The sequence below is a fragment of the Pocillopora damicornis genome, chromosome 14, assembly GCF_964200805.1.
Source record: "Pocillopora damicornis chromosome 14, jaPocDami1.2, whole genome shotgun sequence".
Lineage (NCBI taxonomy): Eukaryota > Metazoa > Cnidaria > Anthozoa > Scleractinia > Pocilloporidae > Pocillopora > Pocillopora damicornis.
Window position 1 is genome coordinate 2,627,112 of NC_142683.1, and position 18,235 is coordinate 2,645,346.

Sequence of the window (18,235 nt, forward strand, 5' to 3'; positions counted from 1 at the left end):
GGGCGAACAGAGAGAACGAGACAAACTTCACGACAAGTATGTCAGGTGAGCTACACATTTTTGTCAGCGTCTTTTTTTTTTTTTAAGGGAGCTTGTTAGATACCCAATAAGTGTGCGTATATTACAATGTTTCGCAGCATCGCCCCATTTAATTTTTCTTTCGCATTAGTTGCAGCAACAAGTTGATCAGCTCAAGTTTATTTTTCCTACCAGATATAAAGAAAGAGTTGGAAGTATTCGACGAGAACTTCAAGGAGCGAAATCAATGGCGGAAGACTATAGGGTAGGTGATGGTCATGTGACTGATTTACGTTGTGTAATTGTGAATATGGAGTATTTTTGCTTCGAAAGCAAGAAGAATTTATTAGAACTTTTAAATCATTTTTGCTAAAAAAATTTCAATTGTGCCTGTGGTATATGTATTGATCAAGGCCACAAGCAGCGGCAAAAATTGTTGAAAAAGTAGTTTGAAGTTGCAAAACTCTGGAATGACATATCAATTTTATCGCCAATACCTTTACTTTCATCCCATCTCTTACAATTTTTTTTCTGTGATTGTACAAATTTAGGCTACTTACTCCTTTGGCTATCAGCTATGTTATACCAAACATTAAAACTAATTGGATGATGGTTAAGTTTTCATCTCGTTGAAACCGGAATTTATGTTCAATAACTTAAAAGAAGAATACTGAATCCAACTGAACGTGTTTTATTACCCTTCACAGCAAGAGAGTCTGGACGCCAGTAATTTGTCCACGAAATTGTTAGAGGTAGGTGTATAGGCCTCGGTAACCGCATTTGTGAATTATTTTTTAAAGGCACTTTCATTAATTCCTCCCTTTCCGTAGAGTTTAGGGAGACGAGGTGGCCCCACGTTTAGCGCGCTGGGGCCTGGGTCGAGAGGCCTCAAGACCTTTCCACATCATTGTTTTGTGTTCTTGGGCAAGTCACATTACTCTAACAATGCTCCACTCCACCCCACCCCACCCGGTAGTACGAATGGTTACAGGGGAGTCGACGGGGAGGGGGGAAGGGGTGGGGAGATAATTTGCTATAGATAGACTGTCATTCCATCTGGGGGAAGTAGCAATCCTTCTGGTCGCTTTATACTACAGATACTGTGATAAACTGCGTCTGAATGAGGCACTTGGCTCCAATGTCGACTTAACCCTTCTTTTTTCTCTTTTGCAGAGTTTGGATCGCATTTCAAGTCCAAAAGCAAAACAGCGGCGACTTCATCAGTTTCCAGACACACCCCCAACCAACCTCAGGTAGGGAATGGGTGTTCAAAATAAGAGTACTTTTGAATTTCGTACAAGCCCCGCTATTCAGCCGATATACTTTGATAGAAAGTCGCAAGCCGACTAAATAAGCCCCTGATATCCTTAGACCCCTATGAGTCCCAAGAGTTACCCATAAAGAACTTCTTACATTATCAATACATTTTCAAGCAGAATGGTGATGAGAAGTAAGAAAATGATCAAATTGGACTTTGGTTTGATTTAACAACAACCAAAATTATGAGAAAGTGATGTCAGACTACCGAGAATTGATGTTTAGATCTAGAGATTGCAAGGGTACACAGGGTCGCACACCCAGTAGAGGTGGGAGGGGGGAGTTTGTTGGTGCGTAGAACAAAGTTCACTTTCAAACAATCTTTTTCGCATTTTTGTTTTGGAGTGCAATGCTCCACACACGCAGAAGATGCAGAGAAGCCATATGTCCAACGCTTAGTCAAGAATGATTGCTATGATATTCATTATTGACATTTTTTTTGTAGACCTTCCACAAGTAAAAGTAGCACAATTCCTGAGTGGTCTCCATCGTCAGAGAACACCATTTCCACCGTCTATGAAAGTAAGTTAAACTGTTGGAGCGTTTTATTCCCATAACTGAACTGTCTAATTGTTGGGAAGTACAGTGGACGCGTTAAACTTCGATCGGCTTTGATTACAATTACGTGTAACGCGCTCGTTCAAATGAATTGTGAAAATTTAAAGATTCAGTTTTATCAACTATCCCAAAAACCCCCACGCAACTCACCCAAAACCCTCCACCCCCTCCCCTCACGCAACTCTCCCAAAAACCTCCACCCCCTCCCTCCAGGTCCTTAACCCTTTAACTCCCAAGATCTCATTAGTAATTCTCCTTACTATCTGCCATATAATTTATATAATGTTAGTTCGGAGCGTTTGGTACTGGATCAACTAATAATCCCGCAATTGAAATTTTTCTTTGTTCTCATCACTTGTTGGCTTGATATTCTATTGATATTGTAAGGAGAAATTCTCTCTTGGTCACTCATGGGAGTTAAAAGGTTAAATGAATAGAGCCAAGGCCTTGATTTTTCGCTCTGCGTGATTTAACCAGTTTGTTTGTGTTTTTTTGTTTTGTTTTGTTTTGTTTTTTAGACCCTTCACCATTGCCTTCCCCCTTGAAAGCAGACAGAAAAAGATCCCATAAGCTACAGGAATATCGTTCAAAAGGACCCATATCGAGCGCAGACTTAGACTATAAAGAACGCTAGCAGCACTATCAGCGCTCGTCATGGACTGAGGTAGATATTCTTCAATTTATTCACTCGATTGCAAAAAGCGTTGACACGCAACAAGCGTTTATAATGAACGATGAGACTCAGCAGTTTTAGGGGTCAAATGTAGATGATAACCATAAGTTGGACGTAATGAATGATAAGAGCTATCCAAACTTTCCCGGAAGAAAACGTTTTATCATGAGAAAAGATTTTCCATGAATAATGAGAGAAGTAAATCACTGATTATGTATCTGTGCGAACATTTCCCATAAAGGTGTTGGGTCTTGTCGTTCGTGAATCAAGCTTATTAGGTGTCAACGTTTTTGCAATCGAGTGTCCATGCTCAATTTAAAAAAAAAAAAAAACAAGGATGGGGCTCAGTGGCATGAAGACAGTAGCCATTATCAGTTGAGCGTAATGAACGATTGAAGCTAATCCAAGTTTTCCTGAAAGGAGAGGATTATCATGAAAAATATTTCCTATGAATAACGAGAAAAGGAAATTACTAATTATGTAAATGCCCGAACACTTCCCGAAGCTCGTTTTGTGTCATCCTTGGTGCATTTAAAGTGTCAAAGTTATTGCAACCGAGTGTATACAGAAATTATTGACGTCCGAATTCTTCGGTTTATTTTACTTATGTGAAAATTTTATTCTTTAGGTTCTGAGAACCAGTGTTGATCACCACACACTGCTCGACGATTGTAGGATATATATTTAAGATGTTAATGGTATAAATAGTTAATGGATTGTAACGACGTATTGTACGTATTTTTATTTATGTGACAACACTGATCTTACGTATATTCCACCATCCAAAACACAAACAAACAAATGAAACGGTTAAACCACATAGAAAAAAATGAGCGAAAACGAAATTAATATATTGTGGCTACAAAATTTGTAGTCGTCTTTTAAATTTAGTGGTTGATTTATTCACAATGAAATACACTGTGATAGTCTCGTGTGGTTTTAGAGTTAATTGTGAAGATATTGTAAAGTTAAATCCAATAGACACTTAATAATGTTAGTGAGATTTAGTTTGACGTTTAGCCCAGACGCGAACGGCAAAAATAACCTCATGTTTCATTTATTTGCTTCTCATTCATAAATGGATTTCACAGATAAAAGGGAAAAATATTTCCTAAAAAAGGCTGTGGTTACTCGTTATGTTAAAAAAAAACCGAAAATGTAATAGTATTATTGTTGTTTTTTTCAAGATGTAGTCACTTACATCGATCGCAATGTGTTTCGATTCTGCTTGTTTTCCTCAAGCATTGAGGTGGACTGGTTATCATTTACCACATGGAGCACTGTACCCCGCTGTGATTGGTTTATTTTCAATAGCTGCGATTGGACATGAGAGAGTACGTCATCGAAAATGCATCAATCACAGCTGTTGAAGACCAACCAATCGCAGCGGAGTAGAATGCTTTATGAGACGACGTTTAACCAGTTCCTCAACGTTTGAAGGAAACGATGCGTGAGACAAACGTTACTAATTTATTGTGGAAATATCTCCTGATCCATTAAATGTTTAATTTTAAGTTGTTCAGATACTCACTGGATAATCATCTGTTGTAGATGCTTCCATCTAACTCTTCTATTCTTTAATCACAACCGTCTCTAGGCCCAGGCCTCCCGGTCCTCCTTCTCATCAGCAGTCCCCTCATCAGCCTTTTCTCTTCACGATGTTTCTGTGCCAAAACAGTGCACCGCTGACCTATTGCCTCGCGAAATTCCTCGACAAGTAGGCTCATTTCTTTACGGAGCTCGTTTCTATACAAGAGTTTCTTTGTGCTTCCCTCTGCAAACGAAAAAGGAAGCTGAGTTTTTAGCTGAGTAAAGGATAAATTAATCCAATTTGCATTCACCCCTCGCATCTATGAGGATAAGTGTTAGAGCAGTGAAAAAAAAATTTCGCCCACCTACCCATCCCTCCCTATTTCCCTGCAGAGGGTGTTCACCCGGTCTCCTCATTCTTGTAAAAGAGCAGATGAGACCGGTTTGGTGGATACTGGAGATCGTCCACTGGTACGAAATTCATTTCCGTTGGTCTGTATGGTCAAACAATGTGAGAGAATATTGGTGTGCAGGAAACCTCTGCATGGAAAAAAAGGCCTTACGTAGCTTCCGAGTAAATGGTTACCCACCAGGGTTTTATCCAGAGATTGAAAGACGCTCGAAATAGTATTCTTATTGTGATCATTTTTTTGCTCTCCACTTTGATTGTTCAGTTCAATCACAGTTTTGAAATTCTTCCTTCGATTATTTTTATTATTATATAAAATTTCCAATCTTGCTCGTCAATATAGGTCTTTTCCCTACTAAAAAACGTACCACAGAAACAAAATCCTCTTGAAAATACCTTTGATTTGAGCTTTTTATGGCTGAAACTTCAACCATAATAATTGATAATAGTATAAAAGAAGTTTTCGAAGAGAAAAGGTACCAACCGCTAGGATGCACCTTCCTGGTCCTTCTGCGCATGACACAATCATATGCCATCCCAAAAAACATAGCGGCTGCTGTGATAGGTGCCAGGGCTAACAAAGCTATTTTAAATTTTCCTTCCGAGGTATTCAGAAGATCTGAGCTTTTCTCTTCAGCCATGGAGGAGGTAGTACTCTTTATAGGAAACAAGTTACAGAAATCACTGTGAAAGCCTTCTTAAAATTGGGAGGTCTAAGGGTGTCATGCGTTGGAGAACTTGGCACTTTCAAGTACAAATGAATAAAGGGGGGTTAGTTTCTAAGGGAACTGCAGTGCTGCGTCGATGGGAGAGTACAATATGGTATTCTCAACTGAGTTGATAACGAAAATTGGACACCGTTAAGGGTTAAGAAGCTGAAGTTTCGAGCGATAGCCCTTCGTCAGAGCTCAAACGTCAGCTCAAAATGTCAGCTTTGAAACTCTTAACGGTGGCCAATTTACATTATTAACTCAGTTAATAATACCAAACTACATTCAAAAACACATTCGAAGACAATTTCGAAAGATCGAGCTACTCTCTAGAACTGATTTCAACGTGCAAGCAGAAACGAGAAAAAACTGAGTGGCTTCGAATTCGTAGGTCTCCTTTAGGCCTCACCGGGAAATTATGCTTTGTGCTTGTTCAAGAATAATAAATTTTTACAGTGATCATCCTCACCCGGATAATAGTACAAAAGAATTTCTACCTACCGGTAGTATTTTAGTATAGTTCTTGACAAGGTGTGTCATCAAAGATCGCTTCTGAACGAGGTAGTTCAAAAAACAATGCTGTAGTCTTGTGGAGTTTCCAGCTACTACTATACCAAACGACGAACGGTAGTAAATTAACTGCGGAAGCAAAAGCAGGTGTCGATGGAGAACACTTGTTTACTTGGGCATTTAGAAGCGCGGTCCTTCACGTGTATCTCGGTGCTTCCCCTTTTGTGTACTATTGCTTTCCTTAAAACCCTTCGTGTGAATGTAGGTCAAGTCGCTTAACCCTTCAACTCCCAGACGGGATGAACATGTAACTTCTCCCTATAATTTCCAAACATTTTACCAGCAAAACAGGTGATAAGAATATTCAAACCTATCAGGTAGAAGTCGTCATCCTGATTGAACACAAAACTCTTGCAACTAATTTACAGGAAAATGTGTAGCAGCCATAGGGGAGAATTAACAACTAGATCTTGGGAGTCAAAGGGTTAAGTGTCAGATGTGTTCTCGCCATTTGCTTTTTCCTATAGCCTTACCCGCTTCGATTTCTTTTGTGTACGCTGCAAAACGTGAGATTTGTTAGTGCGGTTTCTTAGTCATGGTAAACTTTTTATAAGTAACATATTCTCGCCGTTTACCTGGTCAATGTGCAAAGCGGGGTCGTCAAACAAGTCTCTTCTTTCTGCTGCAACATAAGCGTCAATTAAAGCACCTTTCACCTCCCCACTCAGTAGATCATCCCTGATGTCCTCAAGGCGAGTGTAATTACGTCCTATGAAGAGAAGATTCTGATACATAAAAAAATTCAGAGGAGAAAAAAACTTCGAGGGATGTGTCAGGGACCTCTTTCAGATAATTTCCGTTAAATTTTACCACGTGGTACTCCCTAAATTCAAGATTGTGCAGTCCGCTTCTTGGCGCCCTTATCTTTATACCACACTAGTTGTATACAGGGGCACTACGGTACACAGCCAACCAGAGTATTTTGTACCACATGATAACCAATCGTATGGCCGGATTGAACTATAAGATGGCATGACTTAGGCGTGAAGACGAGGTTGCGTTACATCAAACCACCATCTTGGAGGCCAAGCTGGCTATATGATTGCTTCATTTGTACCACGTGGTACAAAACTCTTCTTTGATTGTCTGAGTACCATAATGCTCACGTATGCTACTAACGCTTACTACACAGAACATTCCAGAGTCGATTCCAGCCCTGACTTCATACTTAGTCCGATTTAAGATCAGCAAAGCTTTTTTCAAACTGCAGAAAGCAGGAAAGCGTCTTGCAGCAACCCAAGCTATTATTGTACACGGATCTCATCTTACCTTGGTTGATTTGGGCATTTCGTCTAATTCCCAAACGAGATTCTGGGGTGTTCTGTAGGGCAGCGACCTAAAATGTTAAAATAAATTGTTAAAGGAAAATTTTAAGAAAGATGAACACTTAGAAGTAACTAAGCTCAAAAGTTTGTGTATCATAGGGGACATACTCGAAGGCTATTTCTAAACCCCATACATCCAGTTTTGTATAATGGTTTGTGTATCTCATTTTGTTTCTTGAAAGTTTGGGTGGAAAATGACTAAACGAACTTTGTGAAACAAGATTAGTTAATTTTTAGATGCGTCTGAGATTTCTAACGAAGGAAGTTATCTTAATTAGCTCTAGATTTATTGTTTGGGGATAGAGTGCATTTTGGCTGTATAGAAAAACCAAGTTCAAAAATATCACAACAGCCAATCAGAACAAACAAAATACCACAAGGAGCCAACGAGAACTCAGAGTAAAAGCAAGTAACCGCACAGCAAAGAACAAGTGACCAAATCCCGATTGGTTTTAGTGTTAGATTCTGCGTCTTTTAGCCCGGTATTCATTTTCTCTTGACGTCATGAATTGCTGTCAAAATGAACTACCCTTGTGTCCTTCTGAAGACAGACGAAACTACGGCTCATCACGTCAACTGTTTTATAGTGGTAGGCGTAAAAACAAGTCGTAAAACCGTGCGCTCACCTTACATCCATAAAGTTTGATGTTGCTGTCTAACGAAGCTATAGTCAGTCCACTGCTGATATAACTGACCAGCAACGTAAATAAAACTGTTCCTGATAACATCCAAATGATGGTCAACAATCGGCCACTGTATGTCAAAGGAATCCGGTCACCGTAGCTGTGTCAAGAAGAGGAGTTCGACACGTAATGAGTGCAAAGGAGTCTGATTTTTACAACATATATCACACAACGCGACACGAAGGTGGAAAGAACTCGAAAAAGGTTAACAAACACAAATCCTTTCCGTAACTAACGTAGCAAAAATTTTTCAGCTTTTTACTAATCAATGAATTCTCGTTGCTTTTTGAGGTCAAATATTTCAGCAAAAATCTTCTGTCAGTGCATTTAACAAAAATTAATTGCTTCCTTTCAAAGTTTCCATGGAGTTGACAATCGGCATTTATTTGCGTCCTTGGTAACGAATGGTCTTACCCGACTGTACTCATGGTAACAAATGACCACCAAATGCCCTCTGGGAAACCATTCAGAAATGAGCGAGGAAAGATTGAGTCAGTTCCAATACTCTCCTATTGAAATTGAGCACAAAAAATGAATCAATAACTAATAATGATAAAAATGGTATCAAAAAGACAAACAATCATGGTAATGATTTTAATTTTACAAATGATGACAGCAAAGATGATATCAGAAAGTGGCGTAATTAAAATGATGGTAATTATATCGGTACCGATTCTGATATCTGGCTGCAATGAGACAGCCATGACTAGGGGCCATCATTATGTCTTTCCTGGCGACATTCCTAGCCTTGCCCACCATTATCATCCTTTTTTTTAGTTTTGTTTAAACCTTAAACCCCTAAGACTGATTGGCCTCCAATTTCTTCTTACAGTCTCACGCCGAAATCAAATACAAAACTCACGAGAATAAAGGAAATGATCTCAGATTGTTGAAGCTCCTGATTGTCTAACAAATTTTCTTGGTCAGTACCATAGGATATCTTAAGGAAAAAGTGGGGAGAGTACGACTATTTATGTGAGAGGGTAAAAGGTTTACGCGCATCGTTCTGAATTTTTTCATCAATAACACCATCGACAAGTTGCCAAAAAGAACTCACCAGAATCCACATCAACAATCCGGTCAAACAAATTGTCATCACATTAAATAGTAATAACGGTCCAAAGCCATACACCAGGCGCTCTATGGGTGATTCAGACCCAAACTCCTTCCTTGCCACAATAAATACTGCCCCAGGGGACTCCACGATAGGCACAAACCGGAAGCGTTTCATGTACCTCCGCTGGTCAGAAAAACCATACACTGGTAGACTCAAATCTGTGTTAGAGTCGATAGATATCCTCATGTCTTCCTCGGTGTTTTTCTGTGAGGGATTGTTATTCCCATCTAAGGTATAATCTATGAAGGAAGTACCGTGGCCATTTCGACAATCACCGCAGCAGTGGAGAACCATTTCGTCGAGAATAGCCATAAAGATTCCGCCCGTGTGATTGGTTGAGGGGCGGATGACGTAAGGAGGGTAGAACCAGTAGTTTGTTGTGAGTCGCTTTCCACAATGACAGGTTTCTTAAAGGAAGAGGTAAACAAATTTTAAGAAATAGTTTTGTTGCCTGACCAATCACCGATAGTGATCACTAGTTCCAAGGTTACTCGGCACGCATTCGAAATACCAGTAATTCTGCTCATTGCAAATTTGTGTTTAAATATGTGAAATATACAGAAGCCGCGGACAAAAAGCACGTAAGAAACGCGTTTACAGGTGAAGTTGTTGGCGAAACCTTCACGGAGTGATGGAAATACATACTGATGCTTTGCGGCGCGAGTGGAGAAATACACGATGAGTGTGCGAATGATGCGAGACGTAGGATGCGTCTCGCGTGAAACGTGCGTTGGGTACCCGAAAATTTGCAATTTGATATCCATCCTAACGATAGCGCGTTATTGACGGGGTTACTCGAGTGAAAGTGAATGACTGATCATCACGTTTTTCTCAAACTAAGAAGAGCAAAACAAATCAGCATATGATGAGAACTTGTTCCCCTTTGACATAGTTATAACGGTGGGTTGAAACGATGTAAACGCATTCTTTGCACAAACCTCCCTCAATTGGTTGACTGAAGACTCCTTCGCCGCGCCGTGTGATTCCTGCAACTCTGATTTCATAAGTCGTAAAACTCTGCAGATCGTTCAAAGTTATCGAATGGGTTCCAGTTCCGACTGACTTCTTCTTTACTACATCGTCGACAACTTCCTTCCCGCCAACCTTCACGGCCCGATATGTCACCGTATATCCAATCAGATGACCGTTTGTTTCATTACCCGGGACATCCATCCACTGGATCGACAGACTGCTCGTACTAGTTTTCTCCTGGACAGTCACATTTGACGGTGGGGCACTAGGAACTAAAAAGAAAACTTTTTTTATATTCCTTCCCCGACATCAATGCTATCGAGCAGACCTCGTCCGATAAAATCATATCTTCTTCGAGAAAAAGGAAGGAGAATTCGGCGAGAGTCTGAATGGAAATATTTCTCAACTTGTAGTCAGATCATTCAAGTTTTCGGAAATCTTAGGGGGATCTATCGCGGACGACTCATGGAATGCCTAACATTTTTCATAGAACAGGACACCTAACCAACACTGAGGTACACTTTGTATGTTACAGACCGAAGATGATTAGAATAATTAATTAATAATTAAATAACATCAATTCATGATTAAGAAACGATAATTAATAATAAATTTCTTATTTGTTATCAACTAACTGTTTATTTTTTTTGAGACAAGGAACTCATTTTCTAAGGTTTATATTCCATGACTTCTGTAACGAATGGCTCTTGATAATGCTTAAGGTAAAGCTACGGTTGACACGCCATCTCTGACAATCACAAATAAAGCTTACCACTCTCGTCTGTCGTTACTGTGATACTTGACGATGTCACGCCATCTCCCGATAAAGTATATGCCAATATGGACACTTCATACTCTGAAAATGGCTTGAGGTTGGATAAAGCCTCCAGTCTCTTTCCTTCTTCCCTGATAACAAAGACATGAGTTTTCCCTCCGTTTTTTAAGTTTAAGAAAATTTTGAACCCTCGGATAATGCCGTTTTCGTATCCCTGGGGGACTGAGGACCAGCGAAGGAAGATATCTGTTTCCCACACCATATAAGCTTCAAGTCCAGACGGAGCTCGACTGGGAACTAAAATGAAAACATCATAGTTGAAAAACTGTATGACTAATTTAAGGGGTCCAAGCTCTTCGATTAAGTGCCGTCTTTTTCGATTTTTTTTATCAAAGTAAACACAATTAATAAAGTTAGATACCTGAGGAACTGGCGAGAACTTGAAGTCAAAACTGTTGAAAACGTGAAAGAGCTGTTCCACGCTTCCTTATGAACTCACAGTTTATTCACTTGATTTAACGATTTTACTACAACGTTTCGGTTAACTCCCACTCACAACTTATTCGAAGAAAACACACCATCAACGTCCCTTTGTAAGTACGTGGAACAGTTCCATATATGAGGCAATAAAACACGTGCCGCTTACATATAGTTTGGTTATGTATAAACAAACGAAATCACTTATAAATGTCAATCAAGCTGAGTTAAGAATAATTAACGTGTCGTAAAGTTTCCAACAAATACAAGCAAAGTGCCATAACGGTTGTAAAATTAGGTGACAAGGGAACTACCAGGAAAAGTGTTTTGTGGGAGTTTCGCATGGGTAATAATGACACTTAAGACAACCTTGATTGACATCTCGTGACCACCAATGTCTACATTCTCACCTCCTTCCTTCGTTTTGACTAAGGCAGTACTTGGCTTCCCCTCACGGCCAGAAGCAGTGTAGACCTGAAGTTGAATTCTATAGGTTGAGTAAGGCCTCAAACCGTTCAAAACTGCTTTCGTTTTGTTTTCTCCAGAAACTCTCAAGGACGCAGATGGACTGGGTACTATCCCATGCATCTGGTATGTCAGTCGGTATCCTTGAATGAAGCCCGGTTTAGGGCAGTTTCCATGGTAACTCCATTGGACAGTGACACTTGTACTGGTGATGTTATTGGCCACCATATTTTTGGGAGGATCACACGGCGCTGCAAGAATATTGGCAGACCCGTTGGTAGTCATATTATTAGAAACATAACTTCACGAATCCAAATAACGCAATACTTCCTCGACTACTGTGGAAAAATATATAGCGATCTTCATAACAACAGCTTAACTTTGTTAAAATGATTAAGGTGGATCTCAATTTTTCACCTCGGAATAGCTTTGAATTTTAGTTATTACATTTTAATAAGCTTATCAATACTGATTGCCTTTCAACAGTGACAAAAATTAGAATCTACCTGATTCCCGGACTCGCCTATATTTGCGTCTTATTTGAAGTACGCAGTCGCGGGGTCGTAAGAGACTGTACTACCACAACGATGGGGAAGATAAAAAGGAAGAAAAAAAGAGAGGTAACATCTCTTACCTTCCTTTCCATCTTCCCCATCGTCGGTCAAGTGCCCCCCTCTTGACAGTAGTTATAAATAGCGAGTCGACGGAGGACGATTCAGTTTAGAACGAAATGTGAAGTGTGTTTCGCGGGGTACATCGTTTCATTGGCAACGTTACATTCATGGTGAGAGTCGTTCTAGTTATAATGTTGTTAACGCATCTGCCTTTTTCGTATTTTCCTTATCATCGAGCTATATTTAGCGGTAGTAGGACTTATTCTCCAAGTAAATTGTAACAAGCCACTTCAAGGTAACTTCTACCTCCATCATCGATGTATTAAAATCTGCGACCTTGATACAGTAGCTTAAAGAGCTCAGTTTTTCTATTCACATATTAAGCAACTGAAAAATTTATTGATCCAGTGTTTGACGTTAAAGCAATAATTGATTATTACTTTTTAATCGGAATACATGACTGAATTAGTTTTAATTTTAACGATACTTCGGCAGAACTAAGTAAGTTTTTACCTAACTCTGTGAATGGAAAAACTTTGTGACACCTGTCATGACAGAATGCCCACATCAATCCTTGAGTTTCGTCACGTTTCCTAATCTTGAACAAATTTCACCTGAATTTTCAATCTTGTCATTTGCAATCCAGGTTTGACCATTTTTGTATTTCTATGTTATAAGTGAATTTTTTTGGTAACGTAATTTTGTGCGTCCAATAGGGGTACTCGCCATATCATAACGAGAAGTATGAACGAAAACCATATACTTTCTATTGCCGCCATTAAAAAGTACATATATCATTTGCTTCTTATAGGATTTAAAGACTCCGACAGGGAATCTTATCGTCCGAAATGTTTCATCAAATGTGCACGCGGATTCTCGAAACACGGACAATGTCAAAGTTTTACGTATACCGACAAAAATTTGTTGGTTTCTGGACATTGTCGTCTTTTAATGTTCACTCGTGGTCAAATAAGAGAAAATGTAACCTACGGAAATTAAAATATTAAGGAAAACTCTTCCTTTTTCTACTCACTGTCTTCGTCAGTCCATACACTGATTGGAGAACTTCTTGGACCCTCTCCTGCAGATGTGTTTGCCGATACTTGAACCGTGTACTGAGTGTATTTGTTGAGACCAGTCAGCACAGCGTTATTAACAGATGTGGAGAGAACGCGTACACTGCCATTGTTGACGTAAACGTTGTAACCTATGATCACTCCGTGCGCGTGGCCTGATGGGACGGTAATCCACGTGATCAGTAAGCTGGTTGAGCTTTGCTTGATTCCTTGAACTTGCTGCGGAGGTCTGGTTGGAACTGTAAATAAACAGCAAAGAGTTATACTCTACTCTACTACGCTACTATTTTGTGTTTACAATAAAATATTCATCGACAGTTAAGTTTGGATGTTATTTCGGCGAAATACTAAAAAGTATCAAAATTCGAAGACGATTTTGTTGCTCCACTTTCCGTCCGTACTTTTCGCCTTGTTCTTCAGTGTAATACCGTGGTATATTTTGCACGGTTTGATGCCCTAATATGGTAAAATTGTGTAGAAGTGGACTAATGAAATTTTGTAATTTAGGCGAAACGACATGTTAAGCGTACCAGAAGTAGAAAATTCTTCCGTAATTAAATATGTAATAAACTTATCAAATCAACTGCAACATTTGGCTTTCATTAAAGACTTCGAAGCTTCTTAAATTCGGAAACAATCAAGGAACAAATTCATTTGCGGTAAAGAAAGCTCAAAGACCTAACTGAAAAAGGAAGGATAACTTGGAGGTGTCTACGTGAACTTCCATTGCCAGGTTCAAGGTCTGTGGACGCGATTGGCTAAATTATAAAATCACGTGCGCCATGCATGAATACCTAACAAAGATTCCGTGTTGTCTTGCGTCTGTTTAGTAAGAGATATCAGATGGCGTCAAAATATGATAAGACCAAGAAATGGTTTTTTTGTTGTGTCTGACCTGATATGGCTGTAAGCTTAACTAAGCAAACCGAAAAAGTATCAAAGGAAGAGGTTGGCCTCACTAAGCAAGGATGTTTTGATAATTGTTGTAAAGGTTATGTGGTAGCAGCGACTTTAATCACACTAGCCAAAAATATCACTATAGGGGCTTAACACCATGTTGGAAAAACCACAACGTGACTTAAGAAAGTTTGAAACTGAATTCAGTTGGAACAGGAGAATACGATCACTCACAAAGGCTAATTACATTACGATGACACTCGGCTAGTTCAAATAAGGATGCTGCCCCGTAAATAACCAAGGCTATTCTTAAACTGAGTAGAGTTAGGCTCTGGTATAAAAGTTTTCAACTTTTTTAAGTAAAGGTAAGGGCATTGTGCTCAGAGGCGCCATCTGAGAAAGCTTCTTCGGGAATTTATACTCTTTAACTAAACGTTATTGGCCAATTATGATTTATCATATTAAAAAACTGCGAGTTAGCCGAATCTCTGCAACATGACTGAAAATTTAACTTGCATAGAAACATTCTTATAGAGTGGCTTTACTTTCTTTCGTTTTTGTGGAGAGAGAACACGGATAAAAACCTCGGAGTAACGACAAGAAGGTCCAAGAACCAACAAAAAATTTAACCTACATGTGATACCAGATTCGGGAATCGAACCCAAGCCACGGCGGTGGGAGGCTAGCCCCCTCACCACCACGCCATCGCTGCTCCTTAGGACGGGAAATGTTAAAATAATTGTATTGTGTTTCCCGTCGACTATCCATATGAGGGGAGAAAACTAATTTTATTTGAAGCTTGTAAACGTCGGCGATATATTTCGTATTTTTCTGGATCAGAGCAAACCACGCTAGAGAGGTTAAAACGAGAATGTGCGAATGGGCTGCTTATAAACTTGTCTTTCCCAAATGATAGTTTTTGCAGAACATCAACTACTTTCCCCTTAATAAATGTTGGCAGAAACTGTCGAAATTCAGCGACTTACACCTCAGTAAATTGTTCTAAGACACTGGTCAGACCTCCATGACTTATGCCTTCAATAGCTAGATTTTTGAAATTATCATTCCAACTGGCTGAACACTTTTTTGCCTGGAAGATTATCTTTGAATTTATCGGTTAAAAAGTCAGTAAGCGATTTAATTACCTCCCTCTTGAGTAGATACATTTATGTGGCTGATATTCCCTTCTCCTGCCGCCGTAAAGGCCGATATCTGCACTACATAATTCGTGTAAGCTTCCAGTCCACCAATCAGAGCGCTGGTTGTCGAGTTGTCAACTGTTGTTTTATTCGGTCTCATAGCTGCTATCCACTGACTTAATTCCCAGATTCTCACTCGGTAACCTTGAATCCTGCCATTGGCAAATTCTTGAGGGACTGGAACCCAATTAAGTTGAAACGAGTTGGAACTGACACTGGAAGCAGTGACATTTTGCGGCGATTGACTTGGAACTAAAAGCAGAAATGTCCATGATCAAAAGTTAGGAACCAAATGCTGGAATACACATTTTATTCTAAAAACCTCGGTAAAATTGATGAGCAGCTTTCAATGAACGGATAAAATGATGACAGTTTCCTACCCGCCTCTGGAGTCTGGAACCAAACTGTATTACTGAACGTCCCATTATGAACCCCATCTACAGCAGCCACACGTATACCATAAGTTGTAAATGGCAAGAGGCCTTGGAGGTTGTAAGATGTTGCTCCTACCGTTACATTCGCCTTTCCGTATTTTGTAGATTCCCACTCCAGTGTATAATTGTATGGACTTTGTAAGGTGTGATTGTACGACACTGAGAGCCACTGAACGTGACAGGAGGTGGCGCTCGTTACATTGACTGTCACGTTTTCCGGTGCAAGAATGGCCTGTTTTGTATCAACTGACAAAGACGTAAACAATTACTATAACTAAAAGAAGAAAAGGCAGATGGGTAGGACAATTTCTCAACTGATGTAATCTCGAACAAAAATGAGGCTAATCATCATCTCGATCTCTGATTGGTCCTGAGACCTCACCACTTCCTCTCAACCAATCAAATGCTCGATTAAAACCAATCGCAGTTTGATCTCACACGTTTTCGTGCGCTTTAGGCAGGTTCAATGTTTTTGCAGTCAGTTCTCATAAGCTCTGTGTGATATATAGCGTCCTGTGTTCTCCTCGGCATTTGTGAGCACCTACGTTTTAGTTTGTTTGGTATTCAATACGTGACTGCTGATACTGGCGTCCAAAATAAAATTGGCTAACCCAGTCCCAGATTCCTTAGTAGGAAAGTTGTTCGCGTGCTATTCTAGCGCTAGTATTACCGTAGTTGCGTATTAAAATATGCTCATTCAATTAACAGAATTAGCTCAAGCAACAGAACGGAGAACGCTACTGTGGTTTGTTAAGTTTGAAATCTGCTGAAGACTCACCTGCTTTTAATGTTGTTACCAACAAAAATGAACCATTTCCTTCTCCCACTGACGTGTAAGCCGAAACTTCCACTTTATATGTTGTATTTGGCTGCAGTCCTTCTACATGAATCATCCTTTTGTTAACGGAATATGATACGTTAGTGACGTTTTGTTCCCAAACTCTCACCCGATATCCTTGAATCCTTCCGTTCGCATATTGTAAAGGGACTGGACCCCAGGTGAGTACAAAAGAAGAAGAGTTGAGGCTCTGGACGGTAACATTTTGCGGCGCTAGACTGGGAACTAAAGAAAAGTAAAACCTTAGCGAGAAAGCCAAAAACCGATAGAATCAAGTTATCCAATTCCTCATGAAGCTTTCTTTTGGTGAGTATTAGCTCTAAGAAGTGTTATAACATGTATCTACCCAGTGAAACAAATCATGACACGATCGGAAGACAACACATTTTGCCAAAGCAATTATATGCCTCACTTATGATGGTTTCTGCATCTATTCTTGACGACCCTAAAAATTGCTTTGGTTAGGTAGGGAGGTTGGTTAGGAGGGGGAGGGGGGAAGGGGCTTATAACATTCTCGATTCCCTTGCCCCCTCCCCTCGTGTTTTGTTCTAGCAAGGTTCGCTTGTCAATATTCTGAGAGAGAGAACACATTTTTAGGAAAATTTAACCTGTTCGTGAAAACTTCTAAAGGTTGCATTAGTTTAACTTACCATCCTCTAGTGTATGCACACACAAGGGATTACTGAATCTGCCTGTCCCGTTCCAGTCTCTTGCAGCCACTTGTACAACATGTTTTGTGTATGGGGTCAGCCCACGAATCTCGAATGATGTCACATTTAGAGTAACGTTTTTAATGACGCCTGGCGACCTTCCTTTAACGGCGAGCCACGAAAGGGTGTAGTTGTAATGATAATTTGACACAAGATGACGTGACACTGGCAACCATTCGACTGTCACATAAGTAGAATTCTTAGCTGTCACGCTAATGTTTTGGGGAACTGGAGGAAGATTAACTGGAATTCGAAGCATGTGAAATTAAAATACATTCTAGATAAAATGAAATAAGACGATACTCAATTAATATAAAAGTCACTTTGATAAGTGAAATACATCCTACCAAGGCTTTTGGCCTGCGTGCGCACATTGACATAGGAACTGTTTGGTCCAGACCCCAGACTATTATAAGCTCGCACGGTCATTTGATACCAGGTGAAGGGCTGGAGACCAGTTATGTTGAAGGCTGAGTTCGGAGACTGTGTTCTCGCAAATTCGGTTGTCACGCAGGAATTTAGAATTTTCCAAAAGATTTCGAATCCAGTGACGTAAATATTATATTTATTCCAGGACAAATGTATATGGTGAGGTCCGGTGGAGACAACGGTCAGATTTTGTGGACTGGAGCTGATTGCTGGAAAAGTGAAAGAAGCTGTCAAAGCTTTCTCCTGAAGAACCAACGTGAATATACGAGGTGCTAAAAATAACGGTGGAGAAGCGACAGAGATAGCTAACAAGCCTCATGGCACATCTGGCTGAAGTTTTTCAGGATTTCTTTTGTAAATAACGACTAGTGGCTTAGACTAGTGCCCCCCTTCCCACCACGGATGTGACAACATCAGGTCCCCCCCACCCACTTGCCCA

The 18,235-nt window shown here is 39.9% G+C and overlaps 2 protein-coding genes across 11 annotated transcripts in view; one reads left to right on the top strand and one right to left on the bottom strand.

Moving 5' to 3' along the window:
* Positions 1-4,083, top strand: part of LOC113667215 (uncharacterized) — a 24,162-nt gene extending 20,079 nt beyond the window's left edge. For 9 of the 10 annotated variants that reach the window (XM_089193909.1, XM_027183017.2, XM_027183033.2 and 6 more), the window contains 7 exons: positions 2-45; positions 214-283; positions 726-770; positions 1,192-1,271; positions 1,781-1,857; positions 2,412-2,557; positions 3,195-4,083. In XM_089193909.1, coding sequence (XP_089050035.1) covers positions 2-45; positions 214-283; positions 726-770; positions 1,192-1,271; positions 1,781-1,857; positions 2,412-2,527 — 432 coding nt within the window. In that variant the 3' untranslated portion in view covers positions 2,528-2,557; positions 3,195-4,083. Of the gene's footprint in view, position 1; positions 46-169; positions 284-725; positions 771-1,191; positions 1,272-1,780; positions 1,858-2,411; positions 2,558-3,194 lie in introns of all 10 variants that reach the window. The other variant, XR_016182947.1, reaches the window with a different exon arrangement.
* Positions 3,611-18,235, bottom strand: part of LOC113667157 (protein sidekick-1) — a 20,513-nt gene continuing 5,888 nt past the window's right edge. Inside the window, exons 8-24 of the mRNA XM_089193908.1 lie at positions 17,715-18,005; positions 17,308-17,610; positions 16,598-16,882; positions 15,766-16,065; positions 15,332-15,637; positions 13,247-13,528; positions 11,545-11,850; positions 10,655-10,954; positions 9,849-10,154; positions 8,851-9,317; positions 8,208-8,302; positions 7,737-7,893; positions 7,055-7,121; positions 6,361-6,494; positions 5,717-5,854; positions 4,990-5,161; positions 3,611-4,340 (exon numbers count right to left, since the gene is read on the bottom strand). Coding sequence (XP_089050034.1) covers positions 4,144-4,340; positions 4,990-5,161; positions 5,717-5,854; positions 6,361-6,494; positions 7,055-7,121; positions 7,737-7,893; positions 8,208-8,302; positions 8,851-9,317; positions 9,849-10,154; positions 10,655-10,954; positions 11,545-11,850; positions 13,247-13,528; positions 15,332-15,637; positions 15,766-16,065; positions 16,598-16,882; positions 17,308-17,610; positions 17,715-18,005 — 4,106 coding nt within the window. The 3' untranslated portion in view covers positions 3,611-4,143. The remainder of the gene's footprint in view (positions 4,341-4,989; positions 5,162-5,716; positions 5,855-6,360; positions 6,495-7,054; positions 7,122-7,736; positions 7,894-8,207; positions 8,303-8,850; positions 9,318-9,848; positions 10,155-10,654; positions 10,955-11,544; positions 11,851-13,246; positions 13,529-15,331; positions 15,638-15,765; positions 16,066-16,597; positions 16,883-17,307; positions 17,611-17,714; positions 18,006-18,235) is intronic.